The sequence below is a fragment of the Taudactylus pleione genome, unplaced genomic scaffold (assembly GCF_031769625.1).
Source record: "Taudactylus pleione unplaced genomic scaffold, aTauple2 ptg000015l, whole genome shotgun sequence".
Taxonomy (NCBI): domain Eukaryota; kingdom Metazoa; phylum Chordata; class Amphibia; order Anura; family Myobatrachidae; genus Taudactylus; species Taudactylus pleione.
Genome location: NW_028284417.1, coordinates 16,094,409 through 16,115,607, shown reverse-complemented (window position 1 = coordinate 16,115,607; position 21,199 = coordinate 16,094,409). Strand labels below are relative to the sequence as shown.

At 42.5% G+C, this 21,199-nt stretch overlaps 1 protein-coding gene across 4 annotated transcripts in view; it reads right to left on the bottom strand.

Annotated features, from left to right (window-relative positions):
- Nucleotides 1-3,042: 3,042 nt before the first annotated feature.
- The window catches only part of DOP1A (DOP1 leucine zipper like protein A), a 122,502-nt gene continuing 104,345 nt past the window's right edge, over nucleotides 3,043-21,199 (bottom strand). For 3 of the 4 annotated variants that reach the window (XM_088471772.1, XM_088471785.1, XM_088471777.1), the window contains 16 exons: nucleotides 20,884-21,009; nucleotides 20,444-20,578; nucleotides 17,358-17,413; nucleotides 16,499-16,603; nucleotides 15,538-15,604; nucleotides 13,909-14,053; nucleotides 12,288-12,370; nucleotides 12,071-12,180; nucleotides 11,347-11,496; nucleotides 10,781-10,842; nucleotides 10,435-10,587; nucleotides 9,930-10,066; nucleotides 9,381-9,436; nucleotides 9,068-9,232; nucleotides 4,369-4,498; nucleotides 3,043-3,635 (listed from right to left, as the gene is read on the bottom strand). In XM_088471772.1, the coding sequence (XP_088327898.1) occupies nucleotides 3,330-3,635; nucleotides 4,369-4,498; nucleotides 9,068-9,232; nucleotides 9,381-9,436; nucleotides 9,930-10,066; nucleotides 10,435-10,587; nucleotides 10,781-10,842; nucleotides 11,347-11,496; nucleotides 12,071-12,180; nucleotides 12,288-12,370; nucleotides 13,909-14,053; nucleotides 15,538-15,604; nucleotides 16,499-16,603; nucleotides 17,358-17,413; nucleotides 20,444-20,578; nucleotides 20,884-21,009 (1,986 nt within the window). In that variant the 3' untranslated portion in view covers nucleotides 3,043-3,329. Of the gene's footprint in view, nucleotides 3,636-4,368; nucleotides 4,499-9,067; nucleotides 9,233-9,380; nucleotides 9,437-9,929; nucleotides 10,067-10,434; nucleotides 10,588-10,780; nucleotides 10,843-11,346; nucleotides 11,497-12,070; nucleotides 12,181-12,287; nucleotides 12,371-13,908; nucleotides 14,054-15,537; nucleotides 15,605-16,498; nucleotides 16,604-17,357; nucleotides 17,414-20,443; nucleotides 20,579-20,883; nucleotides 21,010-21,199 lie in introns of those variants that run through there. The other variant, XM_088471793.1, reaches the window with a different exon arrangement.

The following is a 21,199-nucleotide window of genomic DNA, read 5'->3' as shown; positions in this document are numbered from 1 at the left end:
TCACTACTGAGTGAAGATACGCAAGTAGCGTAAACTTGAGGAAATGCCATTCGGCCCCTTGCAGGCTCGCTTCGCTCGCCACATAGATTTATTCCCCCCTCCCATGCCCATGGGGAAGGGTTAGCTTTAGGGCTCCCGGGGGGGGACTTAGGGTTAGGCACCGCCCGGGAGGGTTAGGCATCCCCCTGGGCGACTTAGGTATAGGCAGCGGGGAAGTTAGGGTTAGGCACCCCTAAGGAGGGTTAGGATGGTTAGGTTAGTAGATACTTACCTTAGGACGACCGGGATTTCCAGCGCTGTCGGGCTGCTGCTGCCGTGATTCGAACTCCCGGCCATGCGGCTGCTGGGATATCATACCGATTCCGGCATGGAGGGGGGAATAAATCCATGTGGTGAGCGAAGCGAACCACTGTGCCCGCAGCGTGGTGAGCATGAGCCCGCAAGCGGCCGAATAGTATTTCCTGGTTACGCTACTTACGTAGCGTCACCAGGGGGCCGCAAAGATACGGAAGTAGCGGTATATATCCTAATAAATGTGTCTGTTATATTAACCGTACCTGCAATTTGACTGAATTTATTATCAGATACCCACTAGCGCTATTTTGTCCACTTTTATGTTAACCTTGATAGCCGTCTGCTTTTTCTAGTTTCTGCATTATATCCTGTACCTGTCTACAATATATTTTATTGTCATTTCCAAGGATTCTGTTCCGGTCATCAATATATCTTAGCATTTTCAAGTATTCTGTTCCTATCTGCAAACATCCTGCATTATCCTAGCACCTGTGTTATCTGCATTACCATTACTATCCGGGACTATCATATAATGCACTTCTGTTAACTCAGTTCTGCTTAATAGCTGCCTGCTTACTATGATTTCTGTATCATATCCTGTGTAATAATAAACCTTTCATTAACTAATCTGGTAGTGGTGCTATATTACACGCTGGGTCCTGAGGGGTGTCTATCCCCAGCAACTTGATTTGCTATAACAGTTAACGGACTTTTCTCCCAATTTAAGCCATCTTCAGTCTTGAAAAAAATAGAATGTCCTAATTTACTGTGATATGTACAATCTCTCGGCGAGATATGACCATATTATCTCTATCACTGTTAATAACTCGACAATCAACCCACACCCCAAAAGCTCGCTGCCTAGGAGTTATCCTAGACTCTGAACTGTCCTTTGTTCCCCACATCCAGTCAGTCAGTTTCCAAATCATGTTACATACATCTAAAAAAACATATCCAGAATACGACCATGTCTTACACAAGCCACTACAAAAACTCTCATTCATGTACTCTTTATCTCCCACATTGATTATTGCAGTAATCTCATTACTGGTCTTCCCAAAAGTCTCTCACCACTACAATCCATTTTGAATGCAGCTGTGAGACTGATCTTCCTCGCTAAACGTTCATAGTCTGCTGCTCCGCTCTGTCAGTCCCTCCATTGGTCACCTGTATTCTACCGAATTCAATATAAAATACTTTTACTTACACATTAGGCTATTAACCAAACTACACCAACATACATCTCTTCACTTATCTCAAAGTACGCGTATCTTCTAACCCGACCACTCTACACAAGATCTGCGTCTCATTGTCATGCATCACCTGCTCCCATTCACTGTTACATGACTTTTTCGGGCTGCACCCACTCTGTGGAATGCCCTCCCATGCACAATAAGACTTTAGTCTCCAAACCTTCAAATGTTCCTTGAAAACTCACCTCTTTAAACAAGGTTATCAAATCCCAGAACCACCCACATAACCTATCTTACCCAATTACTTCCCCTATATACTGTCCATACATAACTTTACATACTTTCACATCCTCCTGACCCAAGGCCAACATTCTCGTATGACTGAATCATACAGCCAACCAAGAAACTGTGCATTCTGGCTGGACCAAAATGCAATATATAGCACCTATCCATGAGTATCAATGCCTATTTCCCTATAGATTGTAAGTACGGCCCCTTAACGCTGTCTGTTATAACCCAGTTTTGTTCTATTACTGTTTGTTCTCAATTGTAAAGTGCAACGGAATATGCTACGCTATATAAGTAACTGATAATAAATGACTGATATTATTAACAGACTCCTGATAAATCACTGCATTCAGTACTTCTGTTCAAAGGTCCACTGTAGGCCCGATGCAAAAAAAATGAAGAACAGAGTTGTTACACTGAATATCAAGATACACACTCAATAGTTCGACACCAGATGATCGACAAGGACAAATGGTCGACACGTTTTTTCTACATTTTTAAGTTAGGGACAAGGGTTAGGCTGCGGAAGAGGACAGTTAGGTTTAGGCACTAGGGGGAGGGTTAGGGTGAAGATTAGGCTTAGATAATAAAAAAGTCGACCATTTCTGTGTTGACCATTAGTTCCTGCCGACCTATTGCCTGTCTACCATCTGTTGTCGATCTTCTATACCACAACCTGTACACGTAGCCCAGAGAGCACATTCCTTCATTTATCACTGAATGAGCTGTTGCCCGTGGCTTCACCCACAGTGAAATCGCTTCTGGACACATTTTTTTTATTTGAAGTGTTGTAGTTGTATTGCTTTGCATAGGGGCCCTATCACAGGAGTGGCCCATGCGACCAGCAGCACTATACAGACTGGTGGCAGCAGCACCTTCACCCACCACTCACACTAATGTTACTGTGTGCCCTGTGCACAATGTAGCCTATTCTATTCAAGTGAACGCGGGCCCAAAGCACCTCTCCCGCTACTCCCCCCATGGGCATGGTGCCACACCTATCTCTTGTATTGATGGCAATACATTTTGTTATTGTTATTGCTCAGCTTTAACTTGACAGATCAAGACGAAAAAAGTGCAGATTATTTCTAGGAGTTTCCACTACAAAATTTCATTTTTATAAAAATGTTTTCAGTATTTTTTGCACCAACTTGGAACAGACAGACACAACGTTCTTATTATATTAGTATAGATATGCATATGGACAGCTCCTAATCACATGAGCTGACTGTACATCCAAATAACAAAAGGCAAAGCCATAATGAAAAATTGTCAAATCTGTATTTTTTTTTTTTTTTTAGATGTTTTTGATCAGTAAACAACATAAGACAAATAATTTATGCAGCATGATGTTGGGAGACAGTACATTAACATGATTACTGTAGGTCACATCCAGAATTTTCACTTTTATTTACAAATAAAAATATTTAAATTAAATAGAGACAAAACTTAAGTCAGAATCATATTTGTTACAGTACATACAAAGTAAAAAAAAAAACCCTATAAAACAATGTAGGTCAGTAAAATCAGGAGTGAGTGGTAGCATGAAGCCGGTCAGCTCTTCAGTACTCCTTCTAAAAAATCCCTCTCCAGCATCTCCTCTATTTTCTGCCTTGCTTTGCTGGAGAACAATTTCTGGTTCTCCAACTTCATATCCTTGTTGGGAAAAGAGTTTTGGTAAAGTACTGGGCTCCCTGAGTCTCCAACACATCTGCTTGTCACTTTGCTATTGAAGACTTGACTGAGTACATTGAAAAAAGGCAGCAGCTGTTCCATGCTGCGGATGGTGGACAATGTAAGCAGCAGATGGCCCGGGTCCCAGTCTAATGTTCTCCCTGAGCAGTCGTCTTCTGGATTTTTCTGGAATATATAAAAATAAAAACTTATTGGGTAATGTTTTCACCAAACAATAACATAATGCATGCAAACATATACATTTCCATTAGCTTCTGCTAATAATTAACATTACTGGACAATTGTTTCAGCTGACAGATATCGGACTCCTGGTGGCAATTCTGAAGCAAATACACACTGTGAATAATCATATATGTTATGCAATACTTATCTTGGCTATTAACATTACAGTGACTATTACGAAGTTGAAACAACATTCATGATCCAAACCAATTTGCAAACGTAACACTTTACTTTCAGTAGTAAATGTGTTTTTAAGATATTGTATATTAATTTGTGCTAAGTGGCCTTGGCTATATCTGATGTAGATCCCAACAGGTGTACATAAAACAAAAATAATTAATTCAGTCCTTTGTACAATTATTAGCCTAAAGCCAGGTACACACTAGATGAAATGTCATATCGGCCAGTGTGTCCCGGGTATGTCGCTGCCGATTCGCGCTATTGCACATAGTCAGCTACATCGTCCATTAGATCTGCATGCAGGTCCGATGGGCTATATAGTCAGCGGGGGCGATAGCATGGCCTCCGCTGTCACACCGTCGCTCCGGCAATTGTGGATGCACCTGCCGATGCCATGACCCTCGCCGGGTCCCGCCGCCTACGATATCGTGCTGGGTACACATCGGCTAATGTGTACCCAGCATAATAATTCCTTTTATCAGTTAAACACAAATACCTTTGCTCTTTTCCTTAAGAGTTTTGCTAGTCGAACGACATATGGTTTAAATTCCCGCTGATGGGTGCCTTGCCGGCGAACTTCTAACCCTGAATCATCTGATGCTTCTGGAATAAATGCCCAGCGATACCTAAAAATATAATTGAAAATGTATTATTATAAATTATATAATATGTTAGGAACTCAAGAGAACATGAGGTGCACACTAACAGATAATTGCCATTATCCCTGTACAATCTAAATCATTTTTGAACGTTCTGCACTACAGTAGGAAGTCAAAAGACTACAGGTTGAAGCTGAAATACAAGCACACTATTACCATATAGCACATAATAATAAGCTATGGGTTTATGGCAAATGGTAACCAGAGTAGCTTCTATATACTGTGTATGTGTTAATAATAATAATAAATGACAACAAATAAAAAAAGGGAATAGAAAAGGAAAGATGGGGTGCTATAGCTCTGAAAAGAAGAGAGGCAGGTAAGAATACTGCGATAATAAAAAGTGCTGTAGTGTCTTCTGCATGCTATAAAGAATATTTAACAATAAGACAAAGGGTCTTCAAGCATCAGTGACCAAAGACCTGTTTAGTGTCAATTCAGAATTTTGCTGTTATGCTATTAACATGGCACCTGTACGGATGTGTCCTCATACACACATAGCCTCGGCATGCCATACGGTGCGAGACCTGATGAATCACCACATGAAAACAATATGTGCTAGAAACAGGTAAAAAGGGCCGAGACCACTAATCATGACCTAGCAATATACAGAGACTCCAGTCCCGTAGCTCCAGCTAACCTTGGTATTAGGCAGCCTAACTGCAGGTAATCTTTCTCCATACTTCTTTTTGATTTCTTACATATTCCCTCTCCAAGACCTTTGGCTAATCACATGCAAGTTCTCATCCAACACTAACATCTTTGCCCTCTAACTCCACCGAGTCTTCTCATATCTGCACTTAGCTATTGGGTCTATGCACTAAGCCTTGGAGAGAGAGAAAGTATCAACCAATCAGCTCCTGTCATTTTTTTCAAACACAGCCTGTAAGGTGACAGGAACTGATTGGTTTGTACTTTATCAGTCTCCAAGGCTTAGTACATAGACCTCTAACAGCTTTGTACATTGATCTGGCTGTATCACATCGTAACCAAACCCTAGCCATGGCAATTGGTTAAGTGGCTTTAGCTGCTCTTCCTCCCAGCACCAGCCATGACACACTACATAAACTCTGTTTAAATGCTCTGGAGACTGACAAACAAAAATATTTCCAATCTCTCGTGCTCACTATTGCTTCTAACCTCCGCCACTTTGTGATAGCCATATATGGCCAAAATATTGCTCCTTACCTCAGTGACAAGATCTGAGGTGAAATGGCATCCTACAGAGTTTACCGAGCAACAACCTGCTCAATTTCTTTCCTGCAATCACTAGTACTTTCTCTTCATTTGGTCCCACAGATGAGCAGGAAGTAACAACTATAGTCTTCACCCATTATACTGCCTGTCCTTTTAATCCTATCGCCTCACATATCCCTGTGCACATGCCAGTATAACTACCATCTGCAATCACATTCTCTACTGCTACATTATTAAAGCATCTGGTGACTGTTCATGTTCTGGCCAAAACACCTTTGGTATAACTGTTCCAATTCTCAAGTCCCATGTCCCTCCAAGCTCTTAGAGAGCCTTGCCTGCACTGGCCTAACATACTCTACTGGATGTCTTCAGTCAGGCTTTTGTTCCAACTTTCCACTGATACTGCACTGAATCTAGTCAATGATTTGATTACTGCTACATACAATGTGCATGAATTAGACATTATGGAGCATATTCAATTAGGTGTGTAAAGTCCCACTGCCAAGGTATTTGCAGACATTGCTGGTTTTCAATCCGGAAAAGTATCGCGCTCGTCGCCGCTTATCCCCGTATTAAATTCAAATTTGGCGAAAACGGGACCCGGCGAAACGCGAACAAGTGAAGAGTGCTGTCAGATTTGGGGAAATCAGCCTGACACCCCCCCAAAAATGCAATGACATGGGGGGATCACTATGGATACCCCCGAATAGCCCTGAAGGTATTTGGGGAACTTAAATGGTCTCAATAGGTGCTATTTTGCGTCTTTGCATAAGTGAAGAATAGTATTTAGAAGTTTTTTTTTTTGAGAAAATAAGTAGTCTCAGCAAAATTGGGGTACCTGAAAATGGGTGCTAGCATATTGCAAGCAAGTTGTTAAATTGAAGTTTTAAAAATCGTGAAAAATCCACCTGCCGCAACCACCTGCAAATTTAAAACACCTGGGACATACATGGGGGCCTCCCTGGAATCTATTTCGCTAGTTTTTAAGTTTGTACCCCAACTTTGTACTTTTTCGTCCCCTTTTTCAAAGCAGATTTTTGGGGTGTTAAGTTTTTTTATTTGACGCAGTTTACCCCAATTCTGCACTCTTTTTCGCCTGCTTTCATAGGCTAATCTTTTCCGCTGGTTCTTATGTGCAGACTTTTCACACCAGCGGAATACGGGAAAAAGTTTTCGCCTGGCGAAATGACGTCACCGGCGAAAAGCGCTTATCACACCTAATTAAATATGGGCCTATGACATTAATTAAAAAGTAAAGGTAATTATATACCTTAAATATTTGTCCTTTTACCTATTGGTGTCATTTTTGTGTGTGTTCCAAATGAAGAACCCCCTAGTTCACTCACATCTCTGGAGCATTTGATCCCTCAGTATTTTCAACAACAATACTATTAAAAATGTACATACACAAATATTTCTCTTCTAATGCATGCCCCCCCAAGAGGGTTTTCTTTTAGTGTATCTGCCCTTTACAAATTAACTCCCTGTAAAGTGTACAATTCTATCATAGACAGCATTGGCTTTTTCAGCAGTTCTTCTATGGGATCGGACCACACTGCCTAGCCTTCACTCCCCACGTGCAACAATGAGGCTTGGGCGCCAAAGACCCTGTTGCCGGTTCACCGGTTGTCATTCCTTGGACAACTTTTGGTAGGTACTAACCAATGCATACCAGGAACACACCACAAGACCTGCCGTTTTGGAGTCAGTTGCTTTGCCATCACAATTTGGCCCTTGTCAAGGTCACTCAGATCCTTACGGATGTCCATTTTTCCTGCTTTCAACACATCAACTTCAAGAACTTACAGAATACAGAGTCTCAGCATGGTAGCACCTATTATTATGTTTAAGATTAGGATGTGCAGCCCAGCCCCTCCTTTTTCCTCTGTGTATGTGTGTATTTAAGGTACATTAGAAGATGAGACCCCTTCTCTTAGGCTGGCACTCCTCCTACCTGCCCCAGGTGATTTTAATTGGTGTGGGTCCTTTGCATTGCAGTACACACATTTAATGGGCTCTATTAAAGGTAAGTCCTAGATAAATTATTTAATGTGTCACTATTAGGGATGTTAGGGACCCACCTTATAAAGGTTCACCGTGACGTGGTAGGTGGGCAAACTTCTTTGGCCAAATATGTACCAAGAAACCTTACTTTAAAAGCCATGTTTATAATAAACTCCAACAATTAATATTTTGATCATTAGAATTCTTAGTGCTTATAGTGTGCACCTGCATCTCACCCCTTTTTTCTGCTGTAGAGCTACAGGTCTCAGCATGGTAGCACTTATTACTATGTTTAAGATTAGGATGTGCAGCCCAAACCCTCCTTTCTATCTTGGATACAGTGTGTCACAAGGTAAATACAATGATACGCAGCAGTCTGTTAGGGTTCTGTTGTATAGTACAGTATATATATATATATATATATATATATATATATATATAAATCTATTTCTATTTATAGGGTGAATCGTCCAGTGAGTGAACTGTTAAGGGAATTCTCAAACTTGAGGGGATGGTATATGTAGAAGATACAACAGAAAAGCCATTTTGAGACAAGTGCCATCATTATTACTACATTTTTAGTTTAAAGATTGAAGGAATAGTTACAATATTACAACCAAAAAACAGGAGAGGTGTACAGATTACTAGTGAATAAATGCACAATACAGACAAGTAAATACATAATATCACTTAAATCAATAAAACAGTCAGCAGATCTAAGATTGTATGCATGAAAATGTAAGATTACTGTATTAAAACTGAAAACGTTCACTGGTAGTGTTCATTCACTGGCTGATTCACAACTACCATTAACACAGTACTAGGTATGGGGTGAGGGAGATGGGGAAGGTGACCCCATGTGTCTTTATAGCCACAGGTGGTACCACAAGTACTAAAGACAAACAAGAGAACAAAAAATACCCAACAATCAGGTGCATTCATATATATTTCAGATAGGAGTCAGATTCTTTAGACTCTGGCCAGCTACACCAAGTGTCAGTAAATTTCATGCAACCTAATGCAAGACTAATGCACCCAGTCCTCCATAGAAGTGCAGAAGTCCTCTACAGTAAGAAAAAACAATTGGCCAGTGAGGGCAGAGATGAGGAAGTGTATTTTATTTTGTCATTGCTACAAGTGGTACCTTTTTTTCTTTTCTTTTACTCTGCAGTTTCCTCGGTCACAGTCATATATTGGGTAAGATTCCCAATACAACACAATATACTAGAGTCAAGTATGTGGTTAAAAACTAAAGCTAAAAAAAAAGTAGTGAAAACAAACCTTATTTATCTCATATACAGAGTAAAAGAAATAAAACGACAAACACCAACTTACATCTGAAACTGAGGCAGATTATCAGAGGGCAATGCCAGGGCCAAGTCTAGGAATTTACATGCTGACAGGTAGAAGTTTAGCCAGCGTTGGCTGTTATAGGATGTGGAGAATCCATTTCCACCAGTGTATGTAGTCTCCAGCCCAGCAACAGAGGGTCCAGAAATCCTACAGGAAGATGGAAGAAAGATTTACAGAACATATATTGTTACTGCAGAATATATGGTCACTTACAGCATAATAATTACCAACCTGTTTGTTTGTAATCATCAATGCCAATACAACCAACTATCAATCTGAAATTTTATAAAAATACCTGGTTATATCTTCATCTGCAGTAAGTTCCTGCTCCATTAACAGAAACACTTGTACCTGATAAGAGAATGTACATATTATTACTATTAATCTTATATCCACCAAAACAGAACATTAAACATTGGGTTACTCACTAATTAAAATCTGCTGTCAGGTCTAACTGTAGGGCAAGTGATTAGGGACTGAACTGGGACGGCAAACTCTGTGCTTGAAACTGGAAACAATAAGGGGTCACTTACTAACATAGCTGAAGACATGCATTGTGCATTGACCAACAGTGCTCAGATACTAGCTTTTATTATTCTACTTTGCACTGGGATAGCCTGATCAAGCTAGTAGCGTATGCATTGCCTTGGGTTACAGAATAGTGCATGTTCCAGTCAGTGGCACTGGTTCTAGTGAGGGAGGTGGGCAGTGTAGTGCCCACCTTTATAATATACAGAATGTAGGTGCAGGAGCCTACTCGATAGCCTAGAACATAAGTCCTACTGTATCAGCATGAAGAGATAAGATGCTTGGATGAATGAAAGACAGATCAGCAGGTACTCACCAGCTCAGTGATCATAGTTGGCCATAAAGAGGTGAGGTGCTGAGGAGAAATTCGGAGGAGCAATACTCGAAAAAACAGGAACACCTGGGAATGTAGAGTGGGCACTTGTGGCAACCGCAAGCTCTCCACTAGCCTTTCTTCAATTCAGAGAGACACAGGTGTATTATATACTGTGCAAGCAAATGCTCCCTGTTGTTATTGATTTTATATGAAATAGTACTGACCTGCCCAGAGATTTTATGTGCTATATAATAAGCTTATATCATGTGCATGAAGAAATGAAACTATGGCAAATGACAAAATAAATAAGCAGTATGCAGTTCTGGGAACAGACGGCATAAAGTATTTAGTACTTAAGATACAGCCTCTTATAGTTTGTACACACGAAAACCAAGACATAGGCTTATGACAAACGTAATAATTGTAATGACAGAGTAAACATACGAAGCCAAGGCTGAAATATAGCTTCTATCCTGCTTATTACATAATACGTGCCATATCTCACCTTGTATGTCAGGAAGAAATTTCTGATATTGGTCGATCTCACTGCTGAAGATAGCAAAGGCCAGTCTCTTTAGCAGCATTGCCCTCTGCTCCAGCTCAGCGTCCCGGTTAGTGAACAGGCTGAGAGAGCTGCTCTGAGCCACAGCTACACGTGCTACAATATAGTATAGGGAAGTTAGGAACACACAGCATTTATGCTTCTTATTGCAGATATGTTCATACTACCCTCTGCAGTCAGACAATTCACATCAACAGGGCATAAACAAGCCTTGTGCTCAAATACAAGAATACAAATGCAATGTAGGGTACAGAAAGGGCAGACAAACTGAGAAGAGGAAACCACTTACTCATTAAGTCTCGAAATGTGGTTTTGTCATGTGTCATCAGATGGTCCATGATTGCCCTCCAGCTACATGGAAAGATAAACTTATTAGAGGAAGAATGTGCCTTACACAGGAGTAATTGTGTGCTCTAGTCTGGAGACACAAGAGAACCTAAACTGATATTATACACACACACAAAGTTCAATGCAACAATCGGTAAAGGAAGGCGCTCACCACTTAATATCAATTCAAAATGGCAATTTAATGTTCAACATTATGCAAACCACAGCCACAGTGTGTCACAGCTCTGTTCATTCAACACAGGCATCCAGAGCAACAACTCAACTAGTGTAACAATCAGATATAATTATATAATACACCCACACACAATGGACTAAATCTGCCCACATTCTACAGTCAAACCTTGTCTTTGAAAAAACATAGGCACAGATGGTCCTTGGCACAAGAGCTTATATTTAACTATAATTTAAGCATTACAAACACATTCAATCCCATTCTGAAGGCTTTATTCCACCATACGTGCAGCTATAACACCTGCATGTTATCAGTAGGATGGAAGGGGGTCTTACTGACTAACACAGGAGCCATCCATCTGAAAGAAGTTGTGATCCATGAAGAGATCAAAGGCCTCCTTCTTCCATGTGCGCCTGGTGTACTGATAGCCACTGAGACTGCTTAGTAGCTGCACACAAGCTCGGTAACTGGAAGCATTATGAGCACTGCAGTGATAAAGCACAGACATGACACAACATAGCCCGTTATTGATAGGACAGCAAGGACTGAACAAACTTATTTCATTAGGAGGAGAGTTTTCTTCTGGGGTGCAGATATAGGGTTGAGTGAGCCCGCAGTGGCCATCCCACAGCATTCGTTACAGTGCAATCAATATACTACACCAGGTTGGTGAGCTCTTTGCCTATGTAACCTAATGGGGAACGTGAGGCCAAGCCCCTCGTTTAGGCATAGGGTCTAGTAACATCATCTTAGAAAGCTACGGTTAGCACAGGACACCTCTTTTTTTTAGGTTATTAAAGACAATGCAAAACTCTGTAGGCTCTAACAAAAAGGCTTCAGAACAATGTCAGGGCTGGGTGTGTATATCCTGCAGGCGATAATGTCAAAATTGCTTCCCAAAGTTTGAGGAATTACATTTATATTATTAAATATAAATTAAACCTTACAAGTAAAAACTGAAGTTTGATATTGTATAGGTCACTCAAATCACTTTTTTAATTTCACCAGAACAAATAGTGAAAACCATCAATAAGAATGAAACAGGCAGTGTGACCTTACCTGTGGTTACGTAAATAGGGTACTACATAATGCATTATATTGACAAGTAAAGGGATAACTTTCTCCTTTTCATCACTGTAAAACACCATATCCAGCAAATGAGCAAGAACCTGGCAAGATACAAAAATAAAAATGCTTCGTGTAATACATCATGGGTAACACTGAGCCACATCAATTTCTCTTATACGGAAAGAAAAAGCAACAATACTTCTCTTACCTCGGCAAGTAAGGTGAGAGCATGTACACTATACACTGATGGGGTGATGTGTGATATTTCCATCGTAGGAGACAGCATAATGTCTGAAACAGAGGCAAAAATAGTATATTAAATAACGTCCCAAGTTAAATAAAAAAAATGATACCTCCACTACTGCCCCTTCCATTATAGTGCACTTGTTTTTCCAATGCAGATAAGGGAGTACAGACAGCGCGCCCCAAAGCTTGTCCAGGGAGGGCTTTATTTTTGAGAAGGGGTTTTCCATTTGTTTACTTATGTGCAGGATAAATAAGCAAACATCAAACACATTTTTATACTAGCAAAAATACATGTCAAACATATGTTATTAGCATGTAAGAGATCACTGTCAGCTTCCCCAATGTATTAACACGCTGTAAACAAGTAATGGAACACAATGTATTCCAAAGACTGGAATACAAATGTAGTATTCATTCTAGCATCCTGCACCGGTCACAACCCGCACAGTTCCTCTTTCCTGCCTGGGGTGTCACTCTCTGCTGATGCTTCTAGCACACTCTGGTCTGTATCTCAGCAGTTTGTGGCAGCACAGACGGTGTAATGGTAGCATTACTGCCTCACAGCACTGAGGTCGTTGGTTCGATACCCACTACGGCCCTAACTGTGTGGAGTTTGTATATCCTCCCTGTGCTTGCGTGGGTTTCCTCCGGGTACTCCGGTTTCCTCCCACACTCCAAAAATATACTGGTAGGTTAATTGGCTCCTAACAAAATTACCCCTAGTGTGTATGTGTGTGTGCATGTGGTTGGGAATATAGATTGTAAGCTCCACTGGGGCAGGGACTGATGTGAATGGCCAAATATTCTCTGTAAAAGCGCTGCGGAATATGTGTGCGCTATATAAATAACTGGTAATAATAAAAAAAATAATTAGCTGAGTGTGCTAGAAGCACCAGAGCAGAGAGCGACACCCCAGGAAGGAAAGAGGAACTGCACAGGTTGTGACAGGTGCAGGGTGCTAGAATGAACACTACAAATGTAATGTCTCTGCAATGCTAGTAACAGTGGTGGTGGGTTATAGCGACACTATAACGTAAACCATGGACTCTAGTGGCAATACCTATGAAAAGCACCAGTAAAATGCAGGTAATAAACACCAGTGGACATAAGCCCTTAGAGCCACAAACATTTTGAGAAGTTTAAGTCACAGTATTCTAACATAAGCCAGTATAAAAAAAGCAATAACTTGAAAATATTATTATCATGAACTGTTGGATAGACAGGGAAATGTATTTGTTGAGTTACTTTTTAAACTCCATGGTTTAAGGATAATAATTTGATATGTTTTGAGTTTGAATTCCACCTTCAGATGAGCTTGCCCTCTTCTAGTCTATAGACTCCCAACCAATAATGGAACCAGCTGTATGTGGAGAGCAAGGAGGGTAGAGAGACAGGGACTTGGTCACTATGGGGTGATGGGTGGAGAAGATCTAACAGGTATCACTACCTCTTTTCCCCCTTCCACAAAGTGGACTCATCAGCATTTCAGAAGTACAGTGAAAACTCTTATCCTATACGGACGTACAACATTATGCTCTGGTCCAGGGGGCTATTTTGCATTCTATTTGTAAGAATAACAATACCTTCAACATCAGATTCTAGAATGGTCCCATCTACAGTTATTTTAGGGGAAGGCTTCACTTCCAGGTTTCTCCGTAACCATGTAGTCTGCTCCAGTGATGAGCCAGCAACTGCACCAATGGCATCTACAATTTTATAAGTGACATCCTGAGGAAAACCAGAAATAATTGTAGGTGTTGTCATGCCAACAATAAAGCAAATTCGGAATTATTATTACTATTATTCATATATTGTATATTACTACAATGACATCATATTTTGCAGTGCAGTACAAATGATGTTTACACTCAGACTAAAACATTGAAGAGAGGGCTGATATGTTTCTGGTGCACAATAAATGTGTAGCAAACAAAAAACGGCACTGAAGTTACATATAAGAGATATTGCACTCTTCTATTAAACGTGACTGAATCTAGTAAGGAAGTGGAATCTTGTTTTTACTGGTGCCATATTGGAGTCGTGAATTGCGTTCCAGCGCTTAACTTTTAATGGAATCAAATACTATAAATAACTGAAGTACTTGGTTATCTTCCTATTGCCAGTCATTGCAGCATTATGCTGCCAAAGGGACATGCACCTGACGTTACTTAGGAGTGATTTTATACATTGATGGAAAATAAAATAAAATAAGAGAATCATTCTCATACTGTAGCAGAAGATCACAGTTACACAATGCAGCAGCAGGCCGGGCTCAGATCACAGTTACACAATGCAGCAGCAGGCCAGGCTCAGATCACAGTTACACAATCCAGCAGCAGGCCAGGCTCAGATCACAGTTACACAATGCAGCAGCAGGCCGGGCTCAGATCACAGTTATGTAATGCAGCAGCAGCAGGCCGGGCTCAGATCACAGTTACACAATGCAGCAGCAGGCCAGGCTCAGATCACAGTTATGTAATGCAGCAGCAGCAGGCCGGGCTCAGATCACAGTTACACAATGCAGCAGCAGGCCAGGCTCAGATCATAGTTACACAATGCAGCAGCAGGCCGGGCTCAGATCACAGTTACACAATGCAGCAGCAGGCCGGGCTCAGATCACAGTTACATAATGCAGCAGCAGGCCGGGCTCAGATCACAGTTACACAATGCAGCAGCAGGCCAGGCTCAGATCACAGTTACACAATGCAGCAGCAGGCCAGGCTCAGATCACAGTTACACAATGCAGCAGCAGGCCGGGCTCAGATCACAGTTACACAATGCAGCAGCAGGCCGGGCTCAGATCACAGTTACACAATGCAGCAGCAGGCCGGGCTCAGATCACAGTTACACAATGCAGCAGCAGGCCAGGCTCAGATCACAGTTACACAATGCAGCAGCAGGCCGGGCTCAGATCACAGTTACACAATCCAGCAGCAGGCCGGGCTCAGATCACAGTTACACAATGCAGCAGCAGGCCGGGCTCAGATCACAGTTATGTAATGCAGCAGCAGCAGGCCGGGCTCAGATCACAGTTACACAATGCAGCAGCAGGCCGGGCTCAGATCACAGTTACACAATGCAGCAGCAGGCCGGGCTCAGATCACAGTTACACAATGCAGCAGCAGGCCGGGCTCAGATCACAGTTACACAATGCAGCAGCAGGCCGGGCTCAGATCACAGTTACACAATGCAGCAGCAGGCCGGGCTCTTACCTGCAAATCCCTCTGGTCCTTCTTGTTATCTAGAGTTGGATTTTTCATAATGAACTCATTCAAAACCCTGAAATGTCAAAGTCAGCAGGAAAACATATGTTACTGACTTATCTGTAGGAATTAAAAGCAATGAATAGGAAACACCAACATGTATCATTCTGATCATCTACTGACAGAGAATACATTTAGGAAATCTTGAATCAGAGGGCTTAAACCTCTTTAAGTGTGTAAATGTATTCACACCAAAATGAGCTTCCCTGTTACTATATTCCCTGAGGCGTGCTTCCTGGGCTCGCTAGAAGATGCTATGCCCACTAAGAATAACAGGTTTCTCCTATAAGTACTATTATTTTATACATAGAAAAATATTCTGATTAATTAGCAGCCACCTAAGAGCTCTTCTATCTTCTCCCAAGACTGTCCTGAAAATGTGTTACTTATGCTGGGTCCACACCGGCCAACGAACGATATACATCATCCAGAATATCGGCCAGTGTGTGCAAACGATGTATCTATGAACCACATCGTTCACAGATATATTGTGGTGGTCATACAGCACGGCAGATGCAATATATGTGAAAGATATATCGTGCACATCTGCCTGTTTGTACTGGCGACCAACCGACCCATATGCTGGCCGCAGGAACCAGCAACAATGACTTCACAACTGGTTCCTGCACCAGACATATTGGTCGGCCGATTGGTAAGTGTGCATGTACAGCTGCATACTGATCAAGTCTGTCGATCAGTCAGTTGGCCCTGTGTACCCCACATAACTCAAAGCATGAGGACAGATGTTTTTATAGCTTAGGATAAACTGGACTGAGCATGATGTCAGAGCCTGATCCTACCTTTTGTATGCACCATTGTTGCAGTCCAGCAGTGTATGCAAATATTTCCATGTTTATTTGTTATATATACACACACACACACACACACACACAATACAGAAAAGAATTACCCTAGTATAAGGAATTGCCCCGGAGCTGGAAGGTTGAGTTGGTTTGAATCTTTCAGGAGAACAAGAAAAGAAGCCCAGCTGTCCACAAGGTTAGACACAGGAATCCTGTTAGAATACCACCAAATACATGTGAGGAATGAATGAACACAGACCACAGATTAAATTTAAATTGAAGTGAAATTTCAAAAGACTATGAAAAACACAAACCGCTTCATATCAAGGATTTGGTAAATACTTGTAGACAATAAACCTAACAAACTAGAATACGTTATTTTACAGTCCACTGTATTTTACTATGTAGAAGATTTGGTATTTCCGTATCTTTGCGGCACCCTGCTGGATGTGTGTTGAAGATACGGAATTAGCGTAAACTTCAGGAAATACTATTCGGACCCTTGCGGGCTCGCTGCGCTCGCCGCGAGCACGGTGTCTCGCTTCGCTTGCCACATGGATTTATTCCCCCTCCATGCCCACTTGGATGGTAGGGAATGACGTTGGATGGTAGGGAATGACGTTGGATGGTAGGGAATGACGTTTGACACAAGCTTATATTTCCTGAAGTTTACGTTACTTACGTATCTTCACTGAATAGTGAAGACATGCAAGTAGCGTAACCAGGTGCCGCAAAGATACGGAAGTACCGAAGATTTTCGTTATAGATGATATTTGTTAAGAAAAAATGCTTTTACAGTATTCTGCAACACTAAGAACATTATACTACTGTATGTTCACTAAGCCACTGGCATGCAACTACAGGAACAGTCTAAATAAAAACAATTGGGTATAGACTATAAAGTAGAAATACAAGAGAGAGCAGGCAGAAAGGCAAGTACAGTAATACTTGAAATGTTAGTCTTACCTCTGAACATAGGCATAAAAGAACTGTAACATGCAGACCTCAAGTGAAAGGTGCTTCTAAAAAATTAAAAAGCAGAGGAAACAGCTTAGTAGCAAAATAAACATAGCAAGTTATGTAGTCACTGTGAGCCACTCTACTGCAAAGCTATAAGGGCACATACTGCAGTTCTACAGTGCAGGAACCGCATCACAGATACCAGCTGTAGACAATCAGATGCAAACAAGAAGGTAAAGATGCTCTGAGATTGGTTGCTGATTTTGTTAATCATCAAGGCAATCAAAATGGCTTCATTAGCAATTATTTACTATGTCATTGTATTATGCCCCACATAGTAGTACATTCATATCACTGACTGTAAACAGGTCTTTAAAAAATATTTTTGTAATTGACGAGACAAATACATTATCTCATTAAAACAGAAATAATAGACTTATACAGCACACATTTAATACATTATTATGCATAGAAGCATATGGATGTGCTGAATATATGACCATGCAAAGGAATCTAGATGTTCTCTATTTATTAAAATAATAAACTAAACTCTTCTTTTGTCTAGACCAGCAGTTCTCAAACTGTGGGTCGTGACCCCAAAGTGGGTCGCGGCCATCTCAGCTTGGGGTCGCGACTCACATGGGGTCAGGTTGAGGACTCCTCTGATCTCTCAGCCAGTGATCTGAAGAGAGTGAAACCAGTTGAACTGTCTGTTATTTCAGACTCCTCGGATCACTGGCTGAGAGATCCGAGGAGCCATCAGGCAGCCCCGTCCCCACCCCAGTGCTCAGCGTCTCCTGTCCTCCTGCCCAGCAGCAGAAACTGACACACAGGCAGCAAGCCTCAGCAGCAGACAGACTCAGAGGAGCCAGCTGCCAGACTCTCTCTGCAGTCTGTGCAGATGTTCTTAAGTGCAGCCTGGGGGACCGTTGCTGCCAGGGTGGGGGGACACAGAATGTGTGATGATTGCTGTGGAGGGGGAAGAAACATCAACAGGGGAGCATGTGGAATGAGGGGAGTGCTGAGCACAGACCCCATGGGGGAACAGGGGAGCATACAGTGTTGGAACTGGAGGCGGGAAACAGAAAAAAAAATGAATTTATTAAAAACCCACTGCCTCCCCCCTGAAACGCACTGCCCCCTCTGTCTTTCTCACTTACTGCCTCACCCTGTCACCCACTGCCACCCTCTGTCTCTCCTTTTCACTCTCTGCCTCCCCCTGTCACCCACTGGTTCTCCCTGTTACCCACTACCTCCTATGTTACTTTGCCCCCCCCCACTACCTCCCCAGTCACCCACTGTCTTTCCTGCCACCCTCTGGCTCTCTCTGCCACCCTTTGCTGCTCCTTGCCAACCACTGCCTCTCTCTGTCACCACTTCCTCCCCTATCCACTGCTTCTTGCTGCCTTTCACTGTCTCCTCCTGCAACCCACTCCATTTTCCTGTCATCCACTGCCTCTCCGTCACCCACAGACACCCTCTGCCTACCCTGTCACCCACTATTCCTCCCTATTACCCACTGCCTCCTACGTCACGTATTGCCTCACCAGTTACCCTCTGCCTTTCCATGCCACCCTTTGCCTCACCCTCTGCCACTATCTGCCTCCCTCGTCACCCTCTGGTTCTCTGTTACCCACTGCTTCCTATGTCACCCTTTGCCTCCCACCGCCTCCCCAGTCACCCACTAACCCCACCCACCCTATGCTGCTCTTTGCCAGCCACTGCCACTCCCTGCCTCTCCATCACCTTCTGACACCCTCTGCCTCCCCATCACCCACTGCCTCCTACGTCACCTATTGCCTCCCCAGTCACCCACTGCCTTTCCATGCCACCCTTTGCCTCACCCTCTGGCACTATCTGCCTCCCTTGTCACCCTCTGGTTCTCTGTTACCCGCTGCTTCCTATGTCACCCTTTGCCTCCCACCTCCTCCCCAGTCACCCACAGTCTCCCCTGCCACCCTCTGCCTCTCCCTGCCACCCTATGCTGCTCCTTGCCAGCCACTGCCACTCCCTGCCTCTCCATCACCTTCTGACACCATCTGCCTCCCCATCCCCCACAGCTTCTCCCTATTGTCCACTGCCTCCTACGTCACCTATTGCCTCCCCAGTCACCCTCTGCCTTTCCATGCCACCCTCTGCCACCAACTTCCTCACCCCTGTCACCCACAGATTCTCCCTGTTATCCACTGCCTCCTACGTCACCCTTTGTCTCACCAGTAACCCACTGTCTCCTCAGTCACTCTCTGCCTCACCTTGCAGGGACAGGGGCTTTGAAAAGAGCTCATCCCTGCAATGTGTAAAAAATGAAACGATCGCATTATCGGACACCTTACAGTTTTGTCTCTCCATAGTGTTACTGTGCATGAGCGGTCTGCTGACCACACGTGTGGCAGTCATTCTACAGTAACATTTACAGTCCTGTAATAATTTTTAGTTTTAGACTGGTTCCCAGAGCAAAAAAGTTTGAGAACCCCCTGGTCTAGACCAATGGTTTCACACACACGTCAAACTCCACCCATCAAAAGCACTGACATTACCCCTCAGCACATTCCACCTCATGCAACCCAAAATGCCCCCAAGACCTCTCATTGCCTTAAAATGCCCCTGCAATGTTCTCAGATCCCGTATGTACATCACAAGTCTGGGACATTCCACTCAGATATCTGGGCATGCCTTTACTAGCCCCTCAGACCTCCACACCTGCCCTCCCATAAGTCACTCAGACTTCCTAATATGTCACCACGCTCTGGCAACTCTAATCTTTAGTAAATATACTTAAATTTAGCCCGGAGCTCACAAATGACACATGGATACCAGGCTGTGCATAATACACTGCACTCACTCCCCCTGCTCCCCGGATGTCCCTGCGTTGTGCAGTGGTAGTCACATGATCCAGCTCCTGTACAGTCGCATCTGAGCTAATAACAACAACGGGCTGCCATTAAGGCTCACTGACTGCCCGTCTGTTGCCCGGCGATGCTCTAAACAATATGTACATGCTATGTACAGCAATAATATGCAATGCTAACAAAAACAAATAAAACCTGCAATTTAACAAGTCAGCTAAATGTAATAACAAGGGATTACTATACCTTATCCTTCGCTATGGCAGGCGGTTGTTTTAATACTTCCTTCACTGTCTGTATGACTGTTTCTGTCCTCATCACACTGATGGAGCGAACCAGCTCAACAAGCAGAAGTTGTTCTTCACTTGCTGATGGGATAACCTTAGAGTATAGTAAATAATAATACAAAGTAAACTGTAGGTGTACTTACCCTGGTATTAAATTAAGTGTTTATGCTATACTGCATTACAGAATGCACTGGTATAAGCTTAGTATTTTATTACAGAAATCTATAATGGCCTGTGCACAACATGTCATATGTAACTGTTCCGTTGAACTTCCCCAGTACAGAGTGCTGCCATCCTACTTTCCCGATACCCAGATATGTAGACAAGTCACAAGGATAGGCCTGTTTGTGCTCCTGTGTACGTGGTTGGCCTGTCCCTGCAGTACAATGTATGTATTACCTTTGTGCGTGCAGAGTTTTTGTTCTGTCTTCTTTCATTCCATACAAATGCAATAGCGGCCATAAAATGCACTCCATGGTTCATGGAAATGGGGCCCAGTAGCTCCAAAATCTGCTGTCTCAGGTTCTAGAGATCAAAGTTAGCATTAACCAGTTATACACTGTCACTTCTCCATCTGTGTTTATTTGTGTACCCAAAAACGCTTTACTGACACATTTGTCAATATTAAATGGCATAATCTTAATTTGTAACCACAGTATAAACTATTGTTCGCTGCAATATACAGTATCATGATATATAATAAAAAAAGCTCTGC